Source organism: Lissotriton vulgaris, chromosome 7 (genome assembly GCF_964263255.1).
Source record: "Lissotriton vulgaris chromosome 7, aLisVul1.2, whole genome shotgun sequence".
NCBI lineage: Eukaryota > Metazoa > Chordata > Amphibia > Caudata > Salamandridae > Lissotriton > Lissotriton vulgaris.
Window position 1 is genome coordinate 790,339,690 of NC_141695.1, and position 20,376 is coordinate 790,360,065.

The window sequence follows — 20,376 nt, forward strand, 5'->3', positions numbered from 1 at the left end:
CCTCGCTGAAAGGACTCCCAGCAGCAGGAGGTCAGACTTGTGTCTGTGGTGGCAGCATCCATTTTGTGATGCTGAGGCTCGAGTTAACTTTAACCGGGGTTCACAGTTACATACATGTCGTGTCCCTCTAGAAGGGTGGAATGCTACACCCGTCGCCAGAATTGGCGAGGGGGTAGTATTCCAATTCGTATGACACCTTACTCAACATGTTTTGATAATGCTATACCAAAGTTAGCATTTGACCGCGAGGATCATAATGCACTTAAGAGTATATGGTATAGCGTTATCATGGAACAGCTATTAGGACTTGGTTTCGCAAGCTGCAGACGGGCTCAGCTCATGCCAGAGCACCATTGTAGGAAGGTGGATATCTGACTATGGTTACCCACAACTTTTTGCCTGGTGTTTTGCTGGTTTTCCGACTTAGTTAACCTGGGACCCTGCTATTCAGGGCCCCAGGCCCACTGCTCTCTCTGTAAAATGGATTCCATGTACCTTAGGTGCATACCCAATTGGATACTGAGTCACCTTATCAGTCCCTGTACAGTGTACCTAAGGTACCCAGGGCATAGGTGTACCCAGGGCCTACCAGGGGCTGCAGCATGTATTATGCCACCCCTGGCTGGCCATCCAAATCTGACACAACTGGCTGCAGGACAGCTGGGGCAAGGTGGTGTAATCACCCTTTGCTTTAGATATAGTATTCCTATATCTAACCCTAAAATGGACACATGTATTCCTATCAGTCACTCCTATGGCAGGCCTTAACAATCCTGAAGGCAGAGTGCTTGGAATTATGTGAGATGGTGCTCCGGCATGAGCCGAGCCCGTCTGCAGCTTGCGGAACCAAGTCCCAATAGCTGTTCCATGATAACGCGTACCATATACTCTTAAGTGCATTATAATCCTCGCGGTTATTTGCTATCTTTGGTATTGCTTTATCAAAACACGTCGAGTAAGGTGTCATACGAATTGGAATACTAACCCCTCGCCAATTCTGGCGACGGGGTTAGCATTCCACCCTTCTAGAGGGACACGACATGTATGTAACTGTGAACCCCGGTTAAAGCTAACTCGAGCCTCAGCATCACAAAATGGATGCTGCAACCACAGACACAAGTCTGACCTCCTGCTGCTGGGAGTCCTTCCAGCGAGGAGAGCTTGGACAAAGGGTTTCCTGTCAGGGGCGGTGCTAGCACCATCCCAGACAGGGTTTTGTGTATCCCAGGTAGGCAGGGCTGAGAGGAAGGTGACTGCAAGTGGCACCCCGGTGCTCACTGTGCATATGCCGGCTTAAACCAGTTCCAGGGGCACACCAGCCCCTGAGCTGGGGAAAGTCCGGACAAGGGAGAGGGGTGTAACCACCCCCCTCCTGGTCCCACCCATGGGCAGGACCTAGTCGCGTGCCAGACCCTTTTTTTTTTTTTAGAATAAAGGTAGGAGCAGGCCCCCTTTCCAAATTAGATAATTCTGAATCTTGACTACTTTCCACAAAAGGACTCTTGACATTTTCTGAAGACTGTTTCTTGTGGCTAAGGAGTAGCCACCCTGCACCCGCAGGCACCATCTAAGCATCGCGGTTTGCTGTAAGTCCATCCTCCGGATCAAGACTGCCCAGCTCGACGAGACCCGGATTCCCTGGCATCTCTGACCTCTACCTGCATCCTCAGCCCAGCTGAGATTCGTGGGTGTGACGAGACCTGAGGGACCGGCCATCTTCAAAACTGCACAACGCTTAACCAGCACAACCGCCGAGGGATCCTCGAGTGAGTGCTTTGGGGTTTGAGAAGCCCTGACCCTGAGCAGCTCCAGCACCGAAGTCCAGCCCCCCAGCATCCACGAGATCTGCGTGGGGTCCTTCTGCTCTTTGCTGCTCACCGCGTTGTCCGGTCACTTGCCTGCTGGCTAGTGGCCCTCCTGACGACGAACCATGACGATTACACCGCTGGTCTGGTTGCTCCAGACTGGCCCTTGCTCCCTTCCAAAAGAGGAGCACCCGGACCCTCCTGGTCGACTCCAGACGCCATCTTGACTCCACCGCGTGGGCTTGACTTTGCCAAGGGTTGTTGCCCCACTCCTGGGTCCAGCATCGCCGACAGCAGACACCTTCGTGGGACAGCTCGCACCTCCAGCCTGGTCGCCGACAACGCCTCCTGGTCCGAGGGACAGCAGAGTCCAGCGTCGCCCACTCACCTGGTCGAGGTGACTATATCCGGTGCCATCCTGGTGCCCACCTAATCACTGGCTAGTGATTAAGAACTGAGTCCCCTCTGCTTTCAGGTCGTCTCCATCACCGATCCAGGTTTGGATCACATCGAACATCTCCACTGGTCGCCTGCCATCAACTTCTTCTTTCAGGCTCCATAGACTTCAACGAGGATTCCCGAGGTCTTTTGAACCCTATGCAGCCGCAGCCCCTGGGCTAGGTAACCTGAGCATTTCGGTGCTCCAACGTAGGTTCACTATCTAAGTGTCCAGATCCTTTTTCGTTTTCAGTCTATCTAGTCGGATTCGTCCGATAACAGTAACTTTACAAATACTAGTCTCCATAGACTTTGTCCCGCATCCCGCGTGAGAGTGCACACTCTGCACCCGATCTCCCTAGGCCTCCTGCTCCTAACCTTAGGGTTCAGTAGTGTAGTCCTAGCGATCCTGAAGCCTCTGGCTCTTGTTACTTACCTGCTAGTATTTCGCATTCCACTTTTAGTGTATATGGTTTTTCATGCCCCTCGGGCATTTGTGTAAATTGTGCGACTTAAAGTATTTTCGTAAGAGTTTTCTTGTGTGCTTAGCTCCCTGACTCATAAAGAGATCAGGGTAGACTTGTTATTAATAAATATCCTTTTATTTTCATAACAATTTGTGTGGTGTCCTTTCACTTGGTGTTCAAGGGTTATAAGTGATGGTATAACAGCTGGCTTAACACGCCCTCTAGAGTTTATCCTAAAGACTGCTCTTGTCCATGCTACTAGGATAGCTGGTCTATAAGGTTGACTTACAACCAATCATCAATAAGGGTCGTTTGGTATGATACACAGTGATCACTAGAATAGTGATCACTATATATCAGGCTAACTTCTCACAACCATCTCACATAATTCCAAGCACTTTGCCTTCAGGATTGATAAGGCCTGCCATTGGAGTGACTGATAGGAATATATGTGTCCATTTTATGGTTAGATATAGATATACTATACCTAAAGCAAAGGGTGATTACACCACCTTGCCCCAGCTGTCGTACAGCCAGTTGTGTCTGTTTAGATGGCCAGCCAGGGGTGGCATAATACATGCTTCAGCCCCTGGTAGGCCTTGGGTACACCTATGCCCTGGATACCTAAGGTATGCTGTACAGGGACTAATAAGGTGGCCCAGTACCAATTGGTAAATGCACCTAAGGTACATGGTTGTCAATTTAGAGAGAGAACAGCTAGGCTGTGGGTCTGATTAGCAGGCCCACAGCCAGGGAAAGTCGTAAACCAGTGAAGCAAAAGGCAAAAATCGGGGGTGACCATAGGATTGCAGACCCTACTCTCCTACAGCCACCGCGCTGGATGTTAGCCTGCGGCGTGTGGCTGGCAGCACGTGTGGGGGCGCCCCTTCCTTGGCCACGAAAGGAGCGAAAGGCACCCGTTTGCTGGCGCGGGGCCGAGAGGCCCAAGGACTTGGCCGTAGCCCTGGAGTCCTTAAAGCGCTCAAGCTCATGGTCTGCCTTGTCGCCAGAAAGGCGACGGCCATCAAACGGCCTGTCCATCAATGTGTTTTGGACATCGGCCGAAAAGTTGGCGGACCTCAACCAGGCGTGGCGTCTAATCGCCACCGTCGTTGCCATCGCTCTACCTAGTGAGTCGGTGGTATCCAGCCCACACCGGATAGAATATCTGGCTGCATCCCGGCCCTCTACAAGGGCTTGGCCGAGTTTGTCCCGTACCCCCAACGGACACTCTGGCAGCACTTCCGCAACCATATCCCACAGAGAGTGGGTGTAGCGGCCCAAGAGGCATGCGGTGTTGGAAGACCGCAGTCCCAGACTAAGGGAGGAGAAGACCTTTTAGCGTACATCTCGTACCTCTTGGATTCCCTGTCCGGCGGAGCCGACGGGAATACGGTCTGGGAAGTGGATGCCTGGATGACCAGGCTCTCGGGGGTGGGGTGGGTGGACAAGAAAACCGGGTCGCCAGGGGGCCGGGCGGTGGCGTCTGGCCACGTTCCTATCTACGGGGGAACCCGTAGCAGGCCTGGACAAAGTGCCCAAAAGAACATCGGTCAAGGCCTCATTAAACGGCAGCAGAGGCCCTGTCGGGCATGACTGCGGTTTAAGTACCTCAGTGAGGAAGTTAGTCCTCATCAACACCACACTGTAGGTTGCCCCCTCCTCCGAAGCCACGGTAGGAGGCGAGACAAAACCAGTCTCTGGAGAGGTGTCCAGGCCACTGGCATCCCCAAGTTCACCTGTCCAGTCCTCTTGAGACGGACACTCTCGGGTCAGAGGGTCCTCAGACCCCTCCCAATACTCCTCATCACCCATCTCCTGATAATCAGGGTTGTCAATTGATGGGGCCGGTTCATTGAAGTAAAACTCCCCAAGCGCCGTCGAGAGCGGCGCCCAGCAGCCCCGTCCCGACGCTGGAACCGAAGCGAGGGAGGCATCGGGACGGCGCCGTCCGAGGACGGCGCCGGAGGTGACACCTGACGGACCGACGCCGGGGGTGTCGCAAGGCCGGCAGCATCGTGACCGTTGGGCCCTGCGGCGGCGTCGGGACCGTGGGGCCCTGCGGCGCCGGGCCCGAAGGCGCCGGCGGACGAAGCAGTTGACTGCGTCGGGGCCTTAGCCCCCGACCTGCTAGGGGCCCCAGACGGGTCCGCTGGGCCCTTAGGCCCCGCGGAGCCCGTCGCAGGAGAGAGGGACCTCATGGCCATGAGGAAGCGCTCAATCACCTCCGGCGTCGCGTCTCGCCCAGGGACCGGAGGGTGTGGAGCTGGACGCGGCGCCCGCGACTCCAACGAAGCCGCGTGGGCGGTGTCACCCCTGAACCCCCGGCCTCGTCGCACGAGCGTCGGGGGGAGTCAGAAGACCGATGACGCCTCTTCGACTTCTTGTGTTTCTTACCTGACGACGACTTCGACCCGGAGGAGTGGTGCAGACTCTCGGAGCTGTGGTGGCTCCCACCCCGCGACCTGTCCCTCGACCTCCCATGGGACCGGGACCTCTTGCGGCGCGGCACCGACTGCCGGAGTTCGAGTCGCCTGCGGGACCGCTCCCGCCTGGCTTTCGAAGAGAGGGCCCGGCAGTCGGAGCAGGCCTTGTCGTCGTGGTTGACGCCTAGACAGAGTAGACACAGGTGGTGAGGATCCGTGACCGACATCGTGCGGTCGCAATCCTCGCAGTGCTTAAATCCAGGCATCCCTATGGTACCGATCGGAGCTGAACGACTTCGAAAAGATGATCAAAATGATCCAAAAAGTTAGTCAAAAAGTGACTAGAAGTACTGCTTTTTCCAGATCTGCGCTTGCTGGCGCGGAAAAAAGAAGAACTGAAGTCAGCACGCGGAGGCGGCGTCTAAGTACTCCGACGACGTCATCACGGCGCACACGACGCCGACGACTGACGCGGAGCCGCAGACGACGCCTACCGACGCGCAAGGGTACTGCTACGCAAAAATTTCCGGATCCAGTCTGATGCCTGGGGATATTCTAAGGTAAGGAACGAATATGCTACTTACCAGTATGCATCTGTTCTTGCCATGTAGCGCTGCTGACATTCATATCTGTGCATAGATCGGCGCCTAGTGTTGGGTCCGGATGATCGCACATTGTTGTCCTGGAAGAGTCTTCGAAGTATCACGAAATAGGTGGCACCTCCCCTGGACGACAGTGCGCATGGGCATCGACTCCATCCTCAGATTGTTTTTAGCCATTGTGGCCAAGATGAAGTGAAACTATGTGAATGATGACCATGCTAGAAGTATGTGTGAATGCTGCAGCCGCTACAGGCGCCTGGGAGGAGCGCAGGCGATATGAATGTCAGCAGCCCTACATGCCAAGAACAGATGCATACTGGTAAGTAGCATATTCGGTTCGAGGCATGTGGGCTGCTGAATTCATATCGGTGCATAGAATACATAGCAGTCCCTCCATTAGCGGCGGCCGCCTGTGCCAGCTGCAGCAGTTTGGAAAAGTGTTTTTAGAACAGCCGGCCCTACAGCTGCCTGCTGTTTGGAGTGCACATCTACACAGTAGTGTTTTGCAAGTGTGTGTGTGGTACACCATGTGGCTGCTCTACATATGTCTTCCAAAGGAATATTTACAAGGAAAGCCACGGAGGCCCCCAACTTTCGGGTGGAGTGGGTCCGCGGTGGAATGGTGAGAGTGCGCTTGGCTTTCTGATAGCAGATCTGAATACATTTAACGATCCACCTGGCTATACCAGCCTTCGAAATGGGGTTGCCTTTGTGTTGTGGCGAAAATGCAACAAATAGTTGTTTAGTCTTCCGAAAATCTTTGGTCCTATCAATGTAGTACATTAAGGCCCTTTTGACATCAAGTGTGTGGAGCATCCTCTCCACAACTGACTCTGGATTTTGGAAGAACACAGGTAGTTCTATAGTCTGGTTGATATGGAACTGAGAAACTACCTTAGGAAGGAACTTAGGGTTAGCGCGAAGCACCACCCTGTTGGAATGAATTTGAATAAATGGCTCTTGGATAGTTAGTGCCTGGAGTTCACTAACTCGTCGTAGCGACGTAATCGCTATAAGGAAAGCCACTTTCCATGTCAAGAACTGAATCTCGCAGGAATGCAGTGGTTCGAAAAGGGGACCCATCAGCCTGGTGAGGACCACATTTAGGTTCCACTCGGGAGCTGGTGGTGTCCGCGGAGAAATGACTCGTTTGAGTCCTTCCAGAAAGGCTTTAATGGCAGGCACCCTGAAAAGTGAGAGGTGCTATCTGTTTCCGAGATAAGCACCCATTGCGGATAGATGTATACGAATGGAAGCATAGGCCAGATTACATTTGTACAGATGTAAGAGATAACAAATGATGTTCTGAATAGGTGCATCCAGCGGGTTAATGTTGTCGTCTGCACAATAAATGACAAACCTCTATCATTTTGCCGCATAGCATGCTCTGGTGGTGGGCTTTCTTGCCTCCCTGATTATGTCCATACAGTCAGGAGGTAAGTTAAGGTAGCCAAACTCTAAGACCTCAGGAGCCAGATCGCCAGGTTGAGCTGTTGCGGATCTGGATGCTGAATGTCGCCATGGCTCTGCATCAAAAGCCTGGGTGTGAGGCACAGCCTTTGATGCAGTACCACGGACAGTTCCAGAAACGTGGTGTACCATGGTTGGCGAGCCCACGTAGGAGCAAACAGGATGAGAGTCATCGAGTGCTGCTTCAGCTTGCGTGCCACCAGCGGTATTAGAGGTGCTGGGGGAAAAGCGTACGCAAATTTGCCTGACCAGTTCATCCATATCGCATTGCCCTGCGACTGTGGGTGTGGGAACCTGGCGGCAAAGCTTGGGCATTTGGCGTTTTCCTTTGTGGCGAACAGGTCTATCTCTGGATGACCCCACCGTAGGAAGTACGGGTGGAGTACTGATGGATGTAGCTCCCACTCGTGCATCTGGTGGCTGTACCTGCGGAGCAGGTACGCCATCTGATTGTCTTTGCCTGGGAGGTGTTCTGCCATGAGGAAGATGTTCCTCTGAATGGCCCACTTCCACATGCTCTGAGCCAGATGAGACAACTGTGGAGAGTGTGTTCCTCCCTGCTTCTGGATGTAGTACATGGCCGTCATGTCCGTCTGGATCAACACGACCTTGTTGCACAGATGTACCTTGAATGCTTTCATTGCCATGAAGATAGCCATCAGTTCTAGAACATTGATGTGCATCTTCCTTTGCTGTGCCGTCCATAGTCCCTGCACTGTGTCTGTGGCACAGGCTCTTGGAACGGTCGTCCATTGCAAAGGTTTTGTGGATTCCACCAATGCAGAGAGTTGTATGCACGACCGGTCACCAACACTAGTTCTTTCAACTGTCCGTGAGCCTGAGTCCACTGGCGTGCTAAGCACTCCTGAAGCTGACGCATATGTAGTCTCGCGTGCGGGACTATGGAGATGCAGGAGGCCATCATGCCTATCAACTGCATGAACACTCGTGCTGGAAGCGAGTGTTGAGGTCGGAATTTCTGTATCAGAGATTGAATGCTGCTGACCCTCACTGAATTTGGCTGTGCTGTGGCTGCCAGAGTGTTTATCGTAGCCCCCAGATACTGCCGTATGTGGGCGGGTTGCAGGTGGGACTTTGGGTAATTCAGTGAGAATCCCAGATCGTGAAGAAGGTGAATGGTGTGGGACATGTGGGCGGCACACTGCTGGGCTGACTTTGCCTGGATGAGCGACTTGTCAAGATAAGGGTAGACGTGAATGTTTTGTCTCCTTAGGTGTGCCGCCACCGTCGCCAGGCACTTTGTAAACACCCTGGGTGCCGTGGTGACTCCGAAAGGTAGAACCTTGAACTGGTAATGTTGGCCTTGGATGGTGAACCAGAGGTATTTTTTGTGTGACGGGTGCAGCGGAATATGAAAATACGCATCATTTAGATCTAAAGTTGCGAGAAAATCCCCCTGACTGAGCAACCGTAGGACTTGCTGCAGGGTCAGCATGTGAAAATGCTCAAATAGAATGTACTGATTGAGGGGTCTGAGGTCCAGTATGGGTCTGAGGGACCCGTCCTTTTTTGGTATCAAGAAGTACAGTGAGTAAACTCCTGTGCCTCTTTCTTTCACAGGCACGAGCTTGATTGCCCCTTTTTGCAGCATGACGAGGACCTCCTGCTGCAATAAGTGCAAATGCTCGGCTGACATAGGACGGTGTCTTGGGGGTATGTTGGGTGGAGTGGATATTAACTCCAGACAATAACCATACTGTATAAGCTGTGTGACCCACCTGTCTGTGGTGATGGACTTCCAGACTGGCAGGAACTGTTGAAGTCTCCCCCCGACAGGTGTTCAGTGGTCGGTGACAAGGCGTCACTGTTTGTTAGTGGCGGAGGATCTGGAGTTGTTGTTTCCACGACCTCTGCCTTTGGCGCTGTTTCCACGATATCCACCTCAACTTTGTTTGGTGTATGTGGTCTGCGTGCCGCCTTTATAGTACTGTGTGGTTTGTGATAGCTGGCCTCTGGAAACACCTCTAGTGCTTGAGCGACGAAAAGAACCACCCCGGAACTGCTGGGACTGTAGAGACACCATGGATTTAGCAGTTTCAGTGTCTTTTTTAATTTCCTCCAAGGTGGTGTCCACCTCTGGGCCAAATAGATGATCAGGGTTTACTGTCTGATTGAGAATGGTGGTCTGTATTTCTGGCTAGAACCCAGAGATTCTGAGCCAGGCATGTCGTCTCAGCATGACACTAGTGTTAACAGCTCTGGCCGCAGGTGTCTGCTGCGTCCAGTGCACATTTGATAGAAGCATTTGATATGAGCTTCCCTTTCTTGGATGAGCATCTCAGCTGCCTCTTTGTATTCATATGGCAGATGCTGTAACAGGGTCTCAAGTGTGTCGTAATGTGCCCTGTCATACCTGGCTAGAAGTGCCTGAGTGTTTGAAATGCGCCAGATATTGGCCGCTTGAGCTGACACCCTTTTCCCCGATGCCTCAAACACCCTAGATTCCTTATCTTGTGGAGGAGCATCACCAGTTGTTTGTGAATTAGCCCTCTTCCGGGCATTAGAAACAACAAGGGAGTCCAACGGCAACTGTCCCTTGATGCAAGTAGGGTCTCCATGCGCCGGTTTGTACTTTTTTTCAATTCTGGGGTTTATTACCCTGGCCCTTGTAGGCTCCTTAAAGATTTCCCCAGCATGCTGCAAGACACCCTTCAACATAGGCAGAGTCTTGACAGTTCTCTCTGAGACGGAAAAGGTGTCAAAAAGAAAGTCTACTTCAAAGGGGTCAGCATGGAGCTGGACGTCATGATTCTTAGCTGCCCTTTTAATGAGGGCATTAAACGCTGTCGAATCCTCAGTAGGCGACGTCTTTACAGCATACATTTGAGTGTCCGGGGTAGAGTGAGGATCACCTGGGTCAGCAGCAGCTGCCCAGGGTTCATTGGTATCATCTAGTTCAGTGTATACAGGATAGCTGTATTCATCAAGAGAATACAAAGAGATGGGTGGAGGGTCCCAGGGAATCTTTAGTGACCACACAGTTATAGCCCCCTTCACATAAGTCCAACTAAACAACAGAATAACTATGGGTGGGATGTGTCTTTTCAGAAGTGTGTCTGAGTGAATGTGTGTTGAACAGAAGGTATGAACAGCACACAACAAAGTATCGCACTCGATGGGAAGATGTCCATCAGTTTATCGTTCTTTACCGCCCTGTCATCATTTGAAACCTTTCCCAAAATGTGGAAGCAAAGTTGTTGCCATTTCAGCAAGGGAAAGGGGAGTGCGCGGTAACTTGCTAGATAAACTGAAGAGCAGTGCAAGAAAGAAGTTTCTGGAAATCAAAAAGAAGAGAGAAAGAAGTGCTCTGTGTTTAAAATTGGATAATGAACGCTAGGGAACTTTATTCTAGTGCTGTTCACTTCCAAGGTTAAAAAGTTTAGTGCAAAACTGTCAGTGAGTAACCCTAATAATCACTGATTTATATCATTGTGGTCGACATGTTTCTGCGGTCTATAGATCAATAAGTATCTTCCGCTTCATCAGGACCTAAATTCTATGCTACTGCTCCAAAGTGCGTTAAAAGGAATATGATACAGATATCACCTTATCAAACCTGGTAGTCCTCCTAAGAGTGTGGGGAAGTCCAGGAAAGACGTCATGAAGACACAGACAACACAAATAAAAGACACATACAAAGATAAAAACGACATTCACATGGTTAGTGTAAGTCATTTTACAATATACATTTCTGTCTCATGATATGGCACAACTGTACAACTAGTTACCAAACTCATGATCTGGCATTCCTGTTAGGCCAGTTTTTTATTTAAATTCCTCTCGCTCACCTTTAGGGTTAGAGGAACGTGCCTCTCCTCGCCTGGCAACAGCTCAGGAGAATAGTGCACCGCTCTAGAATATAGAGAAAATGAGACCTGTAAAATCAAGAAACCACTCAGAGACCCAGACATGCCGGCACCGCCCGGAAAATACTCGTCCTAGTTTAAATGGAGGAAAGAACCCCTCTTCAATTATGGGGTTTTGATCCTCTCTTGTATATATATATGGAAAATCAGGTGCATCTGTCATGATTTATTTTAGAGAAATAAACCTAGTGTGGTATTTCTGAGCTTGCTAATGTTGCTAAGTTCTCGTATCTATGATCACAACATAGGAGACAACAAATGCCGCTACACCCCCTGTGATTACTCGTTGTATCGTTGTATTAGTGTACATAGAGCTCATAGTACCAGTACAAATACAACGTATAGGCAACTCGCCGTTACGCAAATATCTCTCGCAATAAATGGTATGGAGCAAAAGATAATAATTAGGAGCAAAAAGTATGAAATGTTAAGGTAACTCTCCCTAACGGATATCTGTTGCGCCAATCCCTCGCTATCAAATGGTTAGGAACACCTGTGTCAATTGCAGATATTTACGGGCCCCCAGGGGGTCGCTCTTCACCCGCGTGTGCTTACTGTCCGTGTGCGGCGCTCCCGCTTCTCATCCCGGTACGGCGCTCGCTGAAACGAGCACGCAGCGCACAGTCAAGTAAGGCAGGCATGCTCGCAAGGCTTACCTGCCCGTCGGTACACTCGGCAGTCGTCTGTGCTGCTGGGGAGGTATCGACCATAGTGAGGCGCCATTACTTGTTTACTGAAAGTCGCGACTCGCGCGTCATTGCCGTGCGACTAAGCATGCCGGGAACTGTAGTTCCTCTTAGTTTCTGTAGGTGCCCCGCGTTATTAGAAGACATAGTGTAATGTAAAGCGAGTGGAGATAAAACCCTTTGTCTGCGTTAATCGTCCTGCGAGAAGCAGATACCTTACAGGATATTAAAAGATATTAAATTGGTGATATGTGATTTGCGAGTGAATCTACATACGGTAACCCAAACATAAGACCCCAGGTGAGTGGGTAAGTGAGTGATAAATGATCACAGAGGGGTACCACAATAGGACACTTTCATCAGAGATTGCCAAATAAGGATGCGTGGTAGTTACAGACGCTCAGAATAATTTGCATAACCCTATGAGTGAAATTGGAGAAACATTCATAGGGATGTCCCCAAGTGGTTTACGCAGGAACCAAAACAGGTCCTCAGATCAATAGGTATGTGAGTGTTAAATGACACTGATAGTATTGTAGGACACTCACTTTAGAGATTGCCAAATGTAGGTGCATGGCGTAATTGCTCAGAATAATATACAGGACCCATTAAGTGAAATTAGAGAGACATCCAAGGGATGTCCTCGTTCAGGCCAGCCTTATCCGAGTTCAATTTATATACCCATTTTTGCTCGATTCCGAAAAGGTGTTTGGAGACATCTGCAATATGGGAAGGAATGCATGGTTGCTCCAATACTGTCCAATGGAACTCTGCAGGTTTGTGGTTGACTTCCAAAAAGTGATTTGTAAGCCGAGTTGCCTGCTTTTTACAACGGATGGTACTCTTATGCTCAGAGATCCTTGTACGTATTTTTCTCGTTGTCATACCTACGTATCTTAGGGAACAGGGGCAGGTAATTAAGTATATTAGGTTATTACTATTGCAGTTCGTGAAACGCCTTTGTTCCCATGCTCTGTTTGTTCCGATATCGATGCTGGTGGATTTGCTAGTTTGCGGACAAGCGGCACAGTTACCACATGGGTGATGTCCTTGATGTCCTGTTACTGCGGGCATATCCCAAAGTGTCCCAATTTGGCGAATACTTTCCGTCCTGGGCCGTGTGTGTATCAGCTGATCTCTAATACTGGTTCCTCTCTTAAAGGCAAACAAGGGCTGTTCCAAGTTGTCACGGCCTGTGTTTAGGATCTTCCAATGCTTGCGGATGATTTGTTGTATGGCATTAGATCTCGTGCTGAATGTGTTCACGCATGTGATCCTGTCATTCTGTGCTTTCGGGGGGGGCTGGTTCTAATAAGGCCGCACTGTTATTATTGGCAGCCCTCTTTTTTGAGGTACGAACCAGTTTTTTTGGGGTATTTCCTTTCCAGCAACTTCTCCTCAAGATCCTTGGCATGCTTATTGAAAGTCTCCTTCGTTGAACAGTTACGTTGGACACGTAAAAATTGTCCAAATGGGAGATTGTCCCGAAGGGATTTGGGGTGGCAGCTCCCGTACTCTAGAAGAGAGTTACGAGCCATAGGTTTCTTATATAGCTCAGACCTCAAACCTTCTGGGCCCGCAGTTATTAACAAGTCCAGGAATGCCAGTGATTGATGGTCGTACTCTATGGTGAACTTCAAGTAGTTGTTACAATTGTTCAGCCACCTGTGGAAATCCATCAGATGCTGTACACTGCCACGCCATACCACTAAGATATCTTTTCTAAACCCGTACAGATGGTAGATACGGGTTTGTGTTGTTAAGTGCGTGGTTCTGTTCAAAGTTGTGCATGTATAGGTTCGCCAGGCTTGGCGCAAAAACGCTGCCCATACTGGTGCCCGTCGTTTGCAGATAGTAGTTTTCCTCATATTGAAAGAAATTTTCTTTCATTGCTATGCATACCAGGTCCATGATGAAGGAGATAGGTGTGATGGAATCATGGTCGTGCGCATTCAAAAGCTGTTCAATTACCTCTAGGGTCTCGTCCTGTGGAATCAAGGTGTAAAGCGATTCCACGTCGAAGGACACCAGAATGTCTGATCCGGACTTGAATTCAATCTCTGGCAGGAGTCTCAGCACGTCTTTAGTGTCTTGTAAATAAGACGGCATAGACCGTACTAGCGGCCTCAAGAAAATATCCACAAAGGATGAGAGGGGTTCCATGAGTGAACCGATGCCTGATATTATCGGCCGTCCTGGTGGAGGTCTCTGCTGTTTGTGTATCTTGGGTAAGATGTAAAAGTAAGGCATCATAGGATGTGCTCTGCGTAGGTAGTTTCCTTCATTTGCGGTTATCCATCCTTCCGAGAGGGCTTCTTCTACCAGGTGGCCAATCATTGTGGTCAGTCTGGGGGTGGGATCCTCCGTTAAACGACGGTAAGATATGTTATCGCTCAGTTGTTTGGAACACTCAGCTTTGTAAGTTGTCGTATCAAGGATGACTGTAGCTCCCCCCTTGTCAGCTGGTTTTATAGTGATAAGGGGATCTTTTGACAAATCTTGCAGTGCCTGCTGTTCAACTTTAGTGATGTTGACAAATGGTTTCTGTCTTTCCTTGAACAACTCCTGTATATCATGTGTAACTGCTTCCTCAAAGGTGATGACTTTGGCTGGAACAGTGGAGCTTAGGGGTGTGAATGTAGATGCATTCCTCAGACCCGTATTCTGTCCCTCATCAGTGGTCACTACATTGTCTTCCCGTGTGTTTTTTTCAAAGAAGTAGTGAAGCCGTATCTTCCGGAAGAACTTGGAAATCTCTACTTGGGTTTGAAAAGCATCTCCAGAGGTAGTTGCTACAAAGCCAAGACCACGGTTGAGCAGTTTCTCCTCTATGGGGGTCAGTGTTCGTGAGCTAAGATGAACTACGAGCCCTTCTCCATGTTCGTGCTCATGCTCGCCTGCTCCTGTGGAACTTTCTTCCCACTCAGAAGTGTGTCTGAGTGAATGTGTGTTGAACAGAAGGTATGAACAGCACACAACAAAGTATTGCACTCGATGGGAAGATGTCCATCAGTTTATCGTTCTTTACCGCCCTGTCATCATTTGAAACCTTTCCCAAAATGTGGAAGCAAAGTGGTTGCCATTTCAGCAAGGGAAAGGGGAGTGCACGGTAACTTGCTAGATAAACTGAAGAGCAGTGCAAGAAAGAAATTTGTGGAAATCAAAAAGAAAAGAGAAAGAAGTGCTCTGTGTTTAAAATTGGATAATGAACGCTAGGGAACTTTCCAGTGACTCTGACTCCTCCAATCAGGGCACCCACATGAACATGAATCGAGGGAGGGGGAATAGAAGACAGAGAAGGGGGAACAATTTCAACCAAGGACAATTCAATCCTTGGTGGACCCCAAATCCATGGGCACCAGGCCAATTCCCATTTATGCACCAAGTAGGGCCATATGGCCCGGCTCAGTTTCCACAGGGTCTGAACATGAATGCTTTTTTAGGGTTTGTCCAAGGGAGACCCCGAGGCAGGAGACGAGCCGCACAGAACCAAGTACAGTGGAATCTGCCCCCACACTCAATGGATCTGCGGAGTGGGAAGGTGGAGGGTCTCTAAAATGGACTCAGACCAAAACGTCCTGCAGGACCCAATGGGTTAAGTTCCTTAACCATCAATACCGGCTGTCAAGGCAGTAGTACTTTGTGAACGTTTGTATGGCTGCCCACTTTGTAACCTTTCAAATGTCGAGGTACTCTGCATGCCAACAAAGTGATAGCAGCATTGCCACTAACGGAGACTTACATGAAGACTTTGACCGCAGCAAGGACCTCTCGTAGACCCGACCTAGGGAGTGCACTCTCATCTCTGATTGGGACTAGCCAAGTACCTTCTGGGGTTCTTCGCTGTGCTACCGTGCCTCACGTTCCCGGATCACCTTTGGGTTCATCAAGGCATATTCTTCACACATCTTAGAGTAGTATCTGGAGCCCATATACCAAAGGCATACCTTGTGCAGTTTGAACACAGAAATTAGTTTGTAACAGTCCTGGCACTGCTCAAACCCTGTTGTTTTTTGGAGGGACATTGTTACACTGTATGCTGGTTGTAATTTGAATGAAAAGTCCCATCAACAAAAGGAGAAAAGAGGAGCTGTGCTCTGGATCCATGGTTGAAGGAGCAGAAAGAAAGTAACTAATGTCAGCATGCAGGTGTGGCACTTATATGCAGTGCTGTTCTTCACTTCCAGATTAATTGAAGTAAACATGGAGCTGCAATGGAGACCTGCTGTGTGAAAAGCTTCCAAATTCAGTCTTGCACCTGGGAATATTCTAAACATGAATCTGCAGTTTTAAGTATTTATCAGAATATTATTTATTGAATTGCGTACATTATTTTCAATTACTATATTATTTTAGGAGTACTTAAATTATTTTGCTTAAATGATTTGTAAATAAATGAATTTTTACTTTTCACAGTAGAAATAAGTGAATAAATTAGTTCTTTTGACATATATATATATATATATATATATAGACACACACGTATATAATGCACCTACCTGCAATGTAAAAGCCCACGAAGTAAAACAATAAAATGTACCTGCAATGTAAACACTCCCAGTGCACTAACCTGTGATGTAACGTCCTTCGGGGTGTACTTGCCTGCAAGGTAACATACCATCAGGTGCAAAGTAATGGCATACCATTCAGGGTACATGGCAGAGGATTTCTTGACAAGAATACAATGCAAGACATAAATAGACAGGGTGTTGGGGGGGGGGGTGCATAGGAGGGGAATTAAAATTATGAAAAGTCTGGTACCCAAGCTCTTTCGAGACAGTAACGCAGTAGTCATCAAGAAGTTGTATTTTGCACAAGGGACAATTCATCCGTACTGGAGTTAGCCACTGCTTGATGCAGTCCAGACAATACATGTGATAACAAGGCAAGAGGATCGGTGGCTCTGGGTCCCCCAGGCATATCGGACATACTTGTAGACCAAACCTGAATTCATAATAGAAGAGAGGTGCAAATTAGCAAAGGACCAACATAAAAATGCAGCAAAGAAAGGAGTGACTGGTTTCATCTAACAAGAAATATTTATACATACCCAGACCACCATTCATGCTATTAGCTTACTAAGCTTCAAATTAATTTGGAATGACTTTGCCATTGTCACTAGTGGATTCCACACTCAAATGCACCCTTACAATTTTCCTTCACGTATACAACCTTCTTCTTCATATACCATTGGCCAATTCACAATACAAAAAAACAGGTACATATTAAACTCACTCAATATATATATATATATATATATATATATATATATATATATTTCTCACCACGTTCTCCTTTCAAAGTACGTAGACGACACACCAGGAGTTTGCTGTGATGTGGAAGTTTATTGACAGCAAAGGAAAGCAAACAACGCGTTTCACCTCACGGCTTGTTCACGTTTGCCGAGGTTTCAAAAACAAAGTCCTTTTACATTGTTTAACCCTCATCATAGAGGTAGGACTACTCCAAACTCACCCATTCGTGCACAGTGTGGGGGACATTTTGGAACGGGAATTTAGCAACATTAAGATCCTATCTTAATCACAATGTTAACCAAAATAAGTCTTTTAGTATAACATAAATTATAGAGAAAGATAAAGGTAATTAAATTCTCTCTTTTCGCCATGTGACAATGTTGGAATTACATGATGAATTGTTTATGGAGGACTGGAAAACCGCCCAAGTGGGCATAGTGTGATAATTGTGCTTTCTTTACGTGGTCTGACTGCACTGTTTGAATTAATCACAATATTCTCATCGGCATGACCATTTACAGATTGCAAAAGATTATTTGAGTGGATCGGAATGATCTGTGTTTATACTTGTGGCCCATACAATTATCAACATGCCCAATAGAAGGCAGTTTGTACCTGACGTTAAGAAAGTACTTTCAATAAAGCCCCAGTGGGCATATATTGTAGATAATGGTCTTATTACCAATATTTCTATGTAGGGTTAAACAGATCCCAATAACCAAATTAATTCAAAATTGTTGTAATTGTACATTCAATAAAGTTATTTCAAAGATTTTCAAACTGAATAGAAGTCCAGCCCAAGTGGGCAAAGGTCTAAGTCATATCTTATCTCAATCTGCACTTGCAGCAAGTCCCACAATGTTGTCATCAGGCTTTTCCAGTTCCATAATGATTGTTAAAAAAAGATAATTTCCAACGTCTCTTAATGGTTATTGATTGTGATTAATAGTTCTCTGTGTTCAGGTTCCAAAGTCCGACATATATACAAAAAATTCTGTGAATTAAAACATGGAAAAACTGTTTTTAAAAACAAAAGACGACTAACAGTAAGCAGCTAAACGTAATGCAGACTTCTTTCATATATACATTTGTACAGTTAGCATAATTCATTTATAGTTCAAGGTGTATAGATAATTCTTCATGGTTGTTAAGACCCTGAGGGAACGTGATTTCGAAATCAATAATGTATCTTGATTCCATCTTCCTGAGACATGTTGTTCTGTCACCACCCCGTACTCCTAGATCAATTTTGTCCAGCACCACCATCTTAAGTAGATTTGCATTTTGGAAATGGTGTTCAAAGAAATGCCTGGCCACAGGATATTGGACATTATTGTTACGAATTGCCCTTAGGTGCTGCAACACTCTTGTATATATGAAAGAAGTCTGCATTACGTTTAGCTGCTTACTGTTAGTCGTCTTTTGTTTTTAAAAACAGTTTTTCCAGAATTTTTTGTATATATGTCGGACTTTGGAACCTGAACACAGAGAACTATTAATCACAATCAATAACCATTAAGAGACGTTGGAAATTATCTTTTTTGAACAATCATTATGGAACTGGAAAAGCCTGATGACAACATTGTGGGACTTGCTGCAAGTGCAGATTGAGATAAGATATGACTTAGACCTTTGCCCACTTGGGCTGGACTTCTATTCAGTTTGAAAATCTTTGAAATAACTTTATTGAATGTACAATTACAACAATTTTGAATTAATTTGGTTATTGGGATCTGTTTAACCCTACATAGAAATATTGGTAATAAGACCATTATCTACAATATATGCCCACTGGGGCTTTATTGAAAGTACTTTCTTAACGTCGGGTACAAACTGCCTTCTATTGGGCATGTTGATAATTGTATGGGCCACAAGTATAAACACAGATCATTCCGATCCACTCAAATAATCTTTTGCAATCTGTAAATGGTCATGCCGATGAGAATATTGTGATTAATTCAAACAGTGCAGTCAGACCACGTAAAGAAAGCACAATTATCACACTATGCCCACTTGGGCGGTTTTCCAGTCCTCCATAAACAATTCATCATGTAATTCCAACATTGTCACATGGCGAAAAGAGAGAATTTAATTACCTTTATCTTTCTCTATAATTTATGTTATACTAAAAGACTTATTTTGGTTAACATTGTGATTAAGATAGGATCTTAATGTTGCTAAATTCCCGTTCCAAAATGTCCCCCACACTGTGCACGAATGGGTGAGTTTGGAGTAGTCCTACCTCTATGATGAGGGTTAAACAATGTAAAAGGACTTTGTTTTTGAAACCTCGGCAAACGTGAACAAGCCGTGAGGTGAAACGCGTTGTTTGCTTTCCTTTGTTGTCAATAAACTTCCACATCACAGCAAACTCCTGGTGTGTCGTCTACGTACTTTGAAAGAGGAGAACGTGGTGAAAAATATTTGGGTTTCCGGGACCCCAGAGGCGACCCACTCGTGAGCGGGTACTAGCGTGTACCGGATCTCTGTGTATGTGTGTGTGTGTGTATATATATATATATATATATATATATATATATATATATATATATATATATATATATATATATATATATATATATATATATATATATATATATATATATATATATAAGCAAAATCTTCAGACCTCCACTCACAGCGGCGAAAGAAGAGACAGACCTCACGCTCTCCAGGCAAGATGTTTATTCAATCCTTGTGCCTTCCAAAATGCAACGTTTCGACTACTGACGTAGTCTTGTTCACACCGATATGTATATATATATATATATATATATATATATATATATATATATATATTCTCATGACAGGTGGAAGCTAGGCCTGCCATTATCTAAACACTGCCACATGAGAGGACCATAGTGGCATTAGGAACTAACCAGCATACACCTATATTTTCCAACGATTAACTCCTCAAGTGGGGGGTTTGGGGACAGGAAGTTTACTCTCAACACATGGGAGATGCACAAGTTACTTAACTTCGGTAACGATATATCTGTAAGAAACAGTAGTTAGTGTTAGATTCCTTACGTTAGAATATCCCAAGGCGTCAGACTGGATCCGGAAAGTTTTGCTTAGCAGTACCCGTGTACGTCGGTAGGCGTTGTCTGCGGCTCTGCATCAGCATGACGTTGTCGGAGTACTTAAGAAGCCGCCCTCGCGCGCAGACGTTAGTTCTTATACAGAGCCATGATAAAAACTGACACTGGTGCCATGAAACTGGTGCCATGAAACTAGGGCCCTCAAAGGGATGTCCTTAACCCTAGATATTGGTTCGCAGAACGGGGAGGATGGGTGGGGCGGTAAGAAATCTAGCACTAACTACTGTTTCTTACAGATA

The 20,376-nt window shown here is 47.1% G+C and overlaps 1 protein-coding gene across 1 annotated transcript in view; it reads right to left on the bottom strand.

The window, feature by feature from the left end:
- RNF213 (ring finger protein 213) overlaps positions 1–20,376 on the bottom strand; it is a 2,876,335-nt gene that overhangs the window by 616,693 nt on the left and 2,239,266 nt on the right. Inside the window, exon 42 of the mRNA XM_086931045.1 lies at positions 16,543–16,725. Coding sequence (XP_086787171.1) covers positions 16,543–16,725 — 183 coding nt within the window. The remainder of the gene's footprint in view (positions 1–16,542; positions 16,726–20,376) is intronic.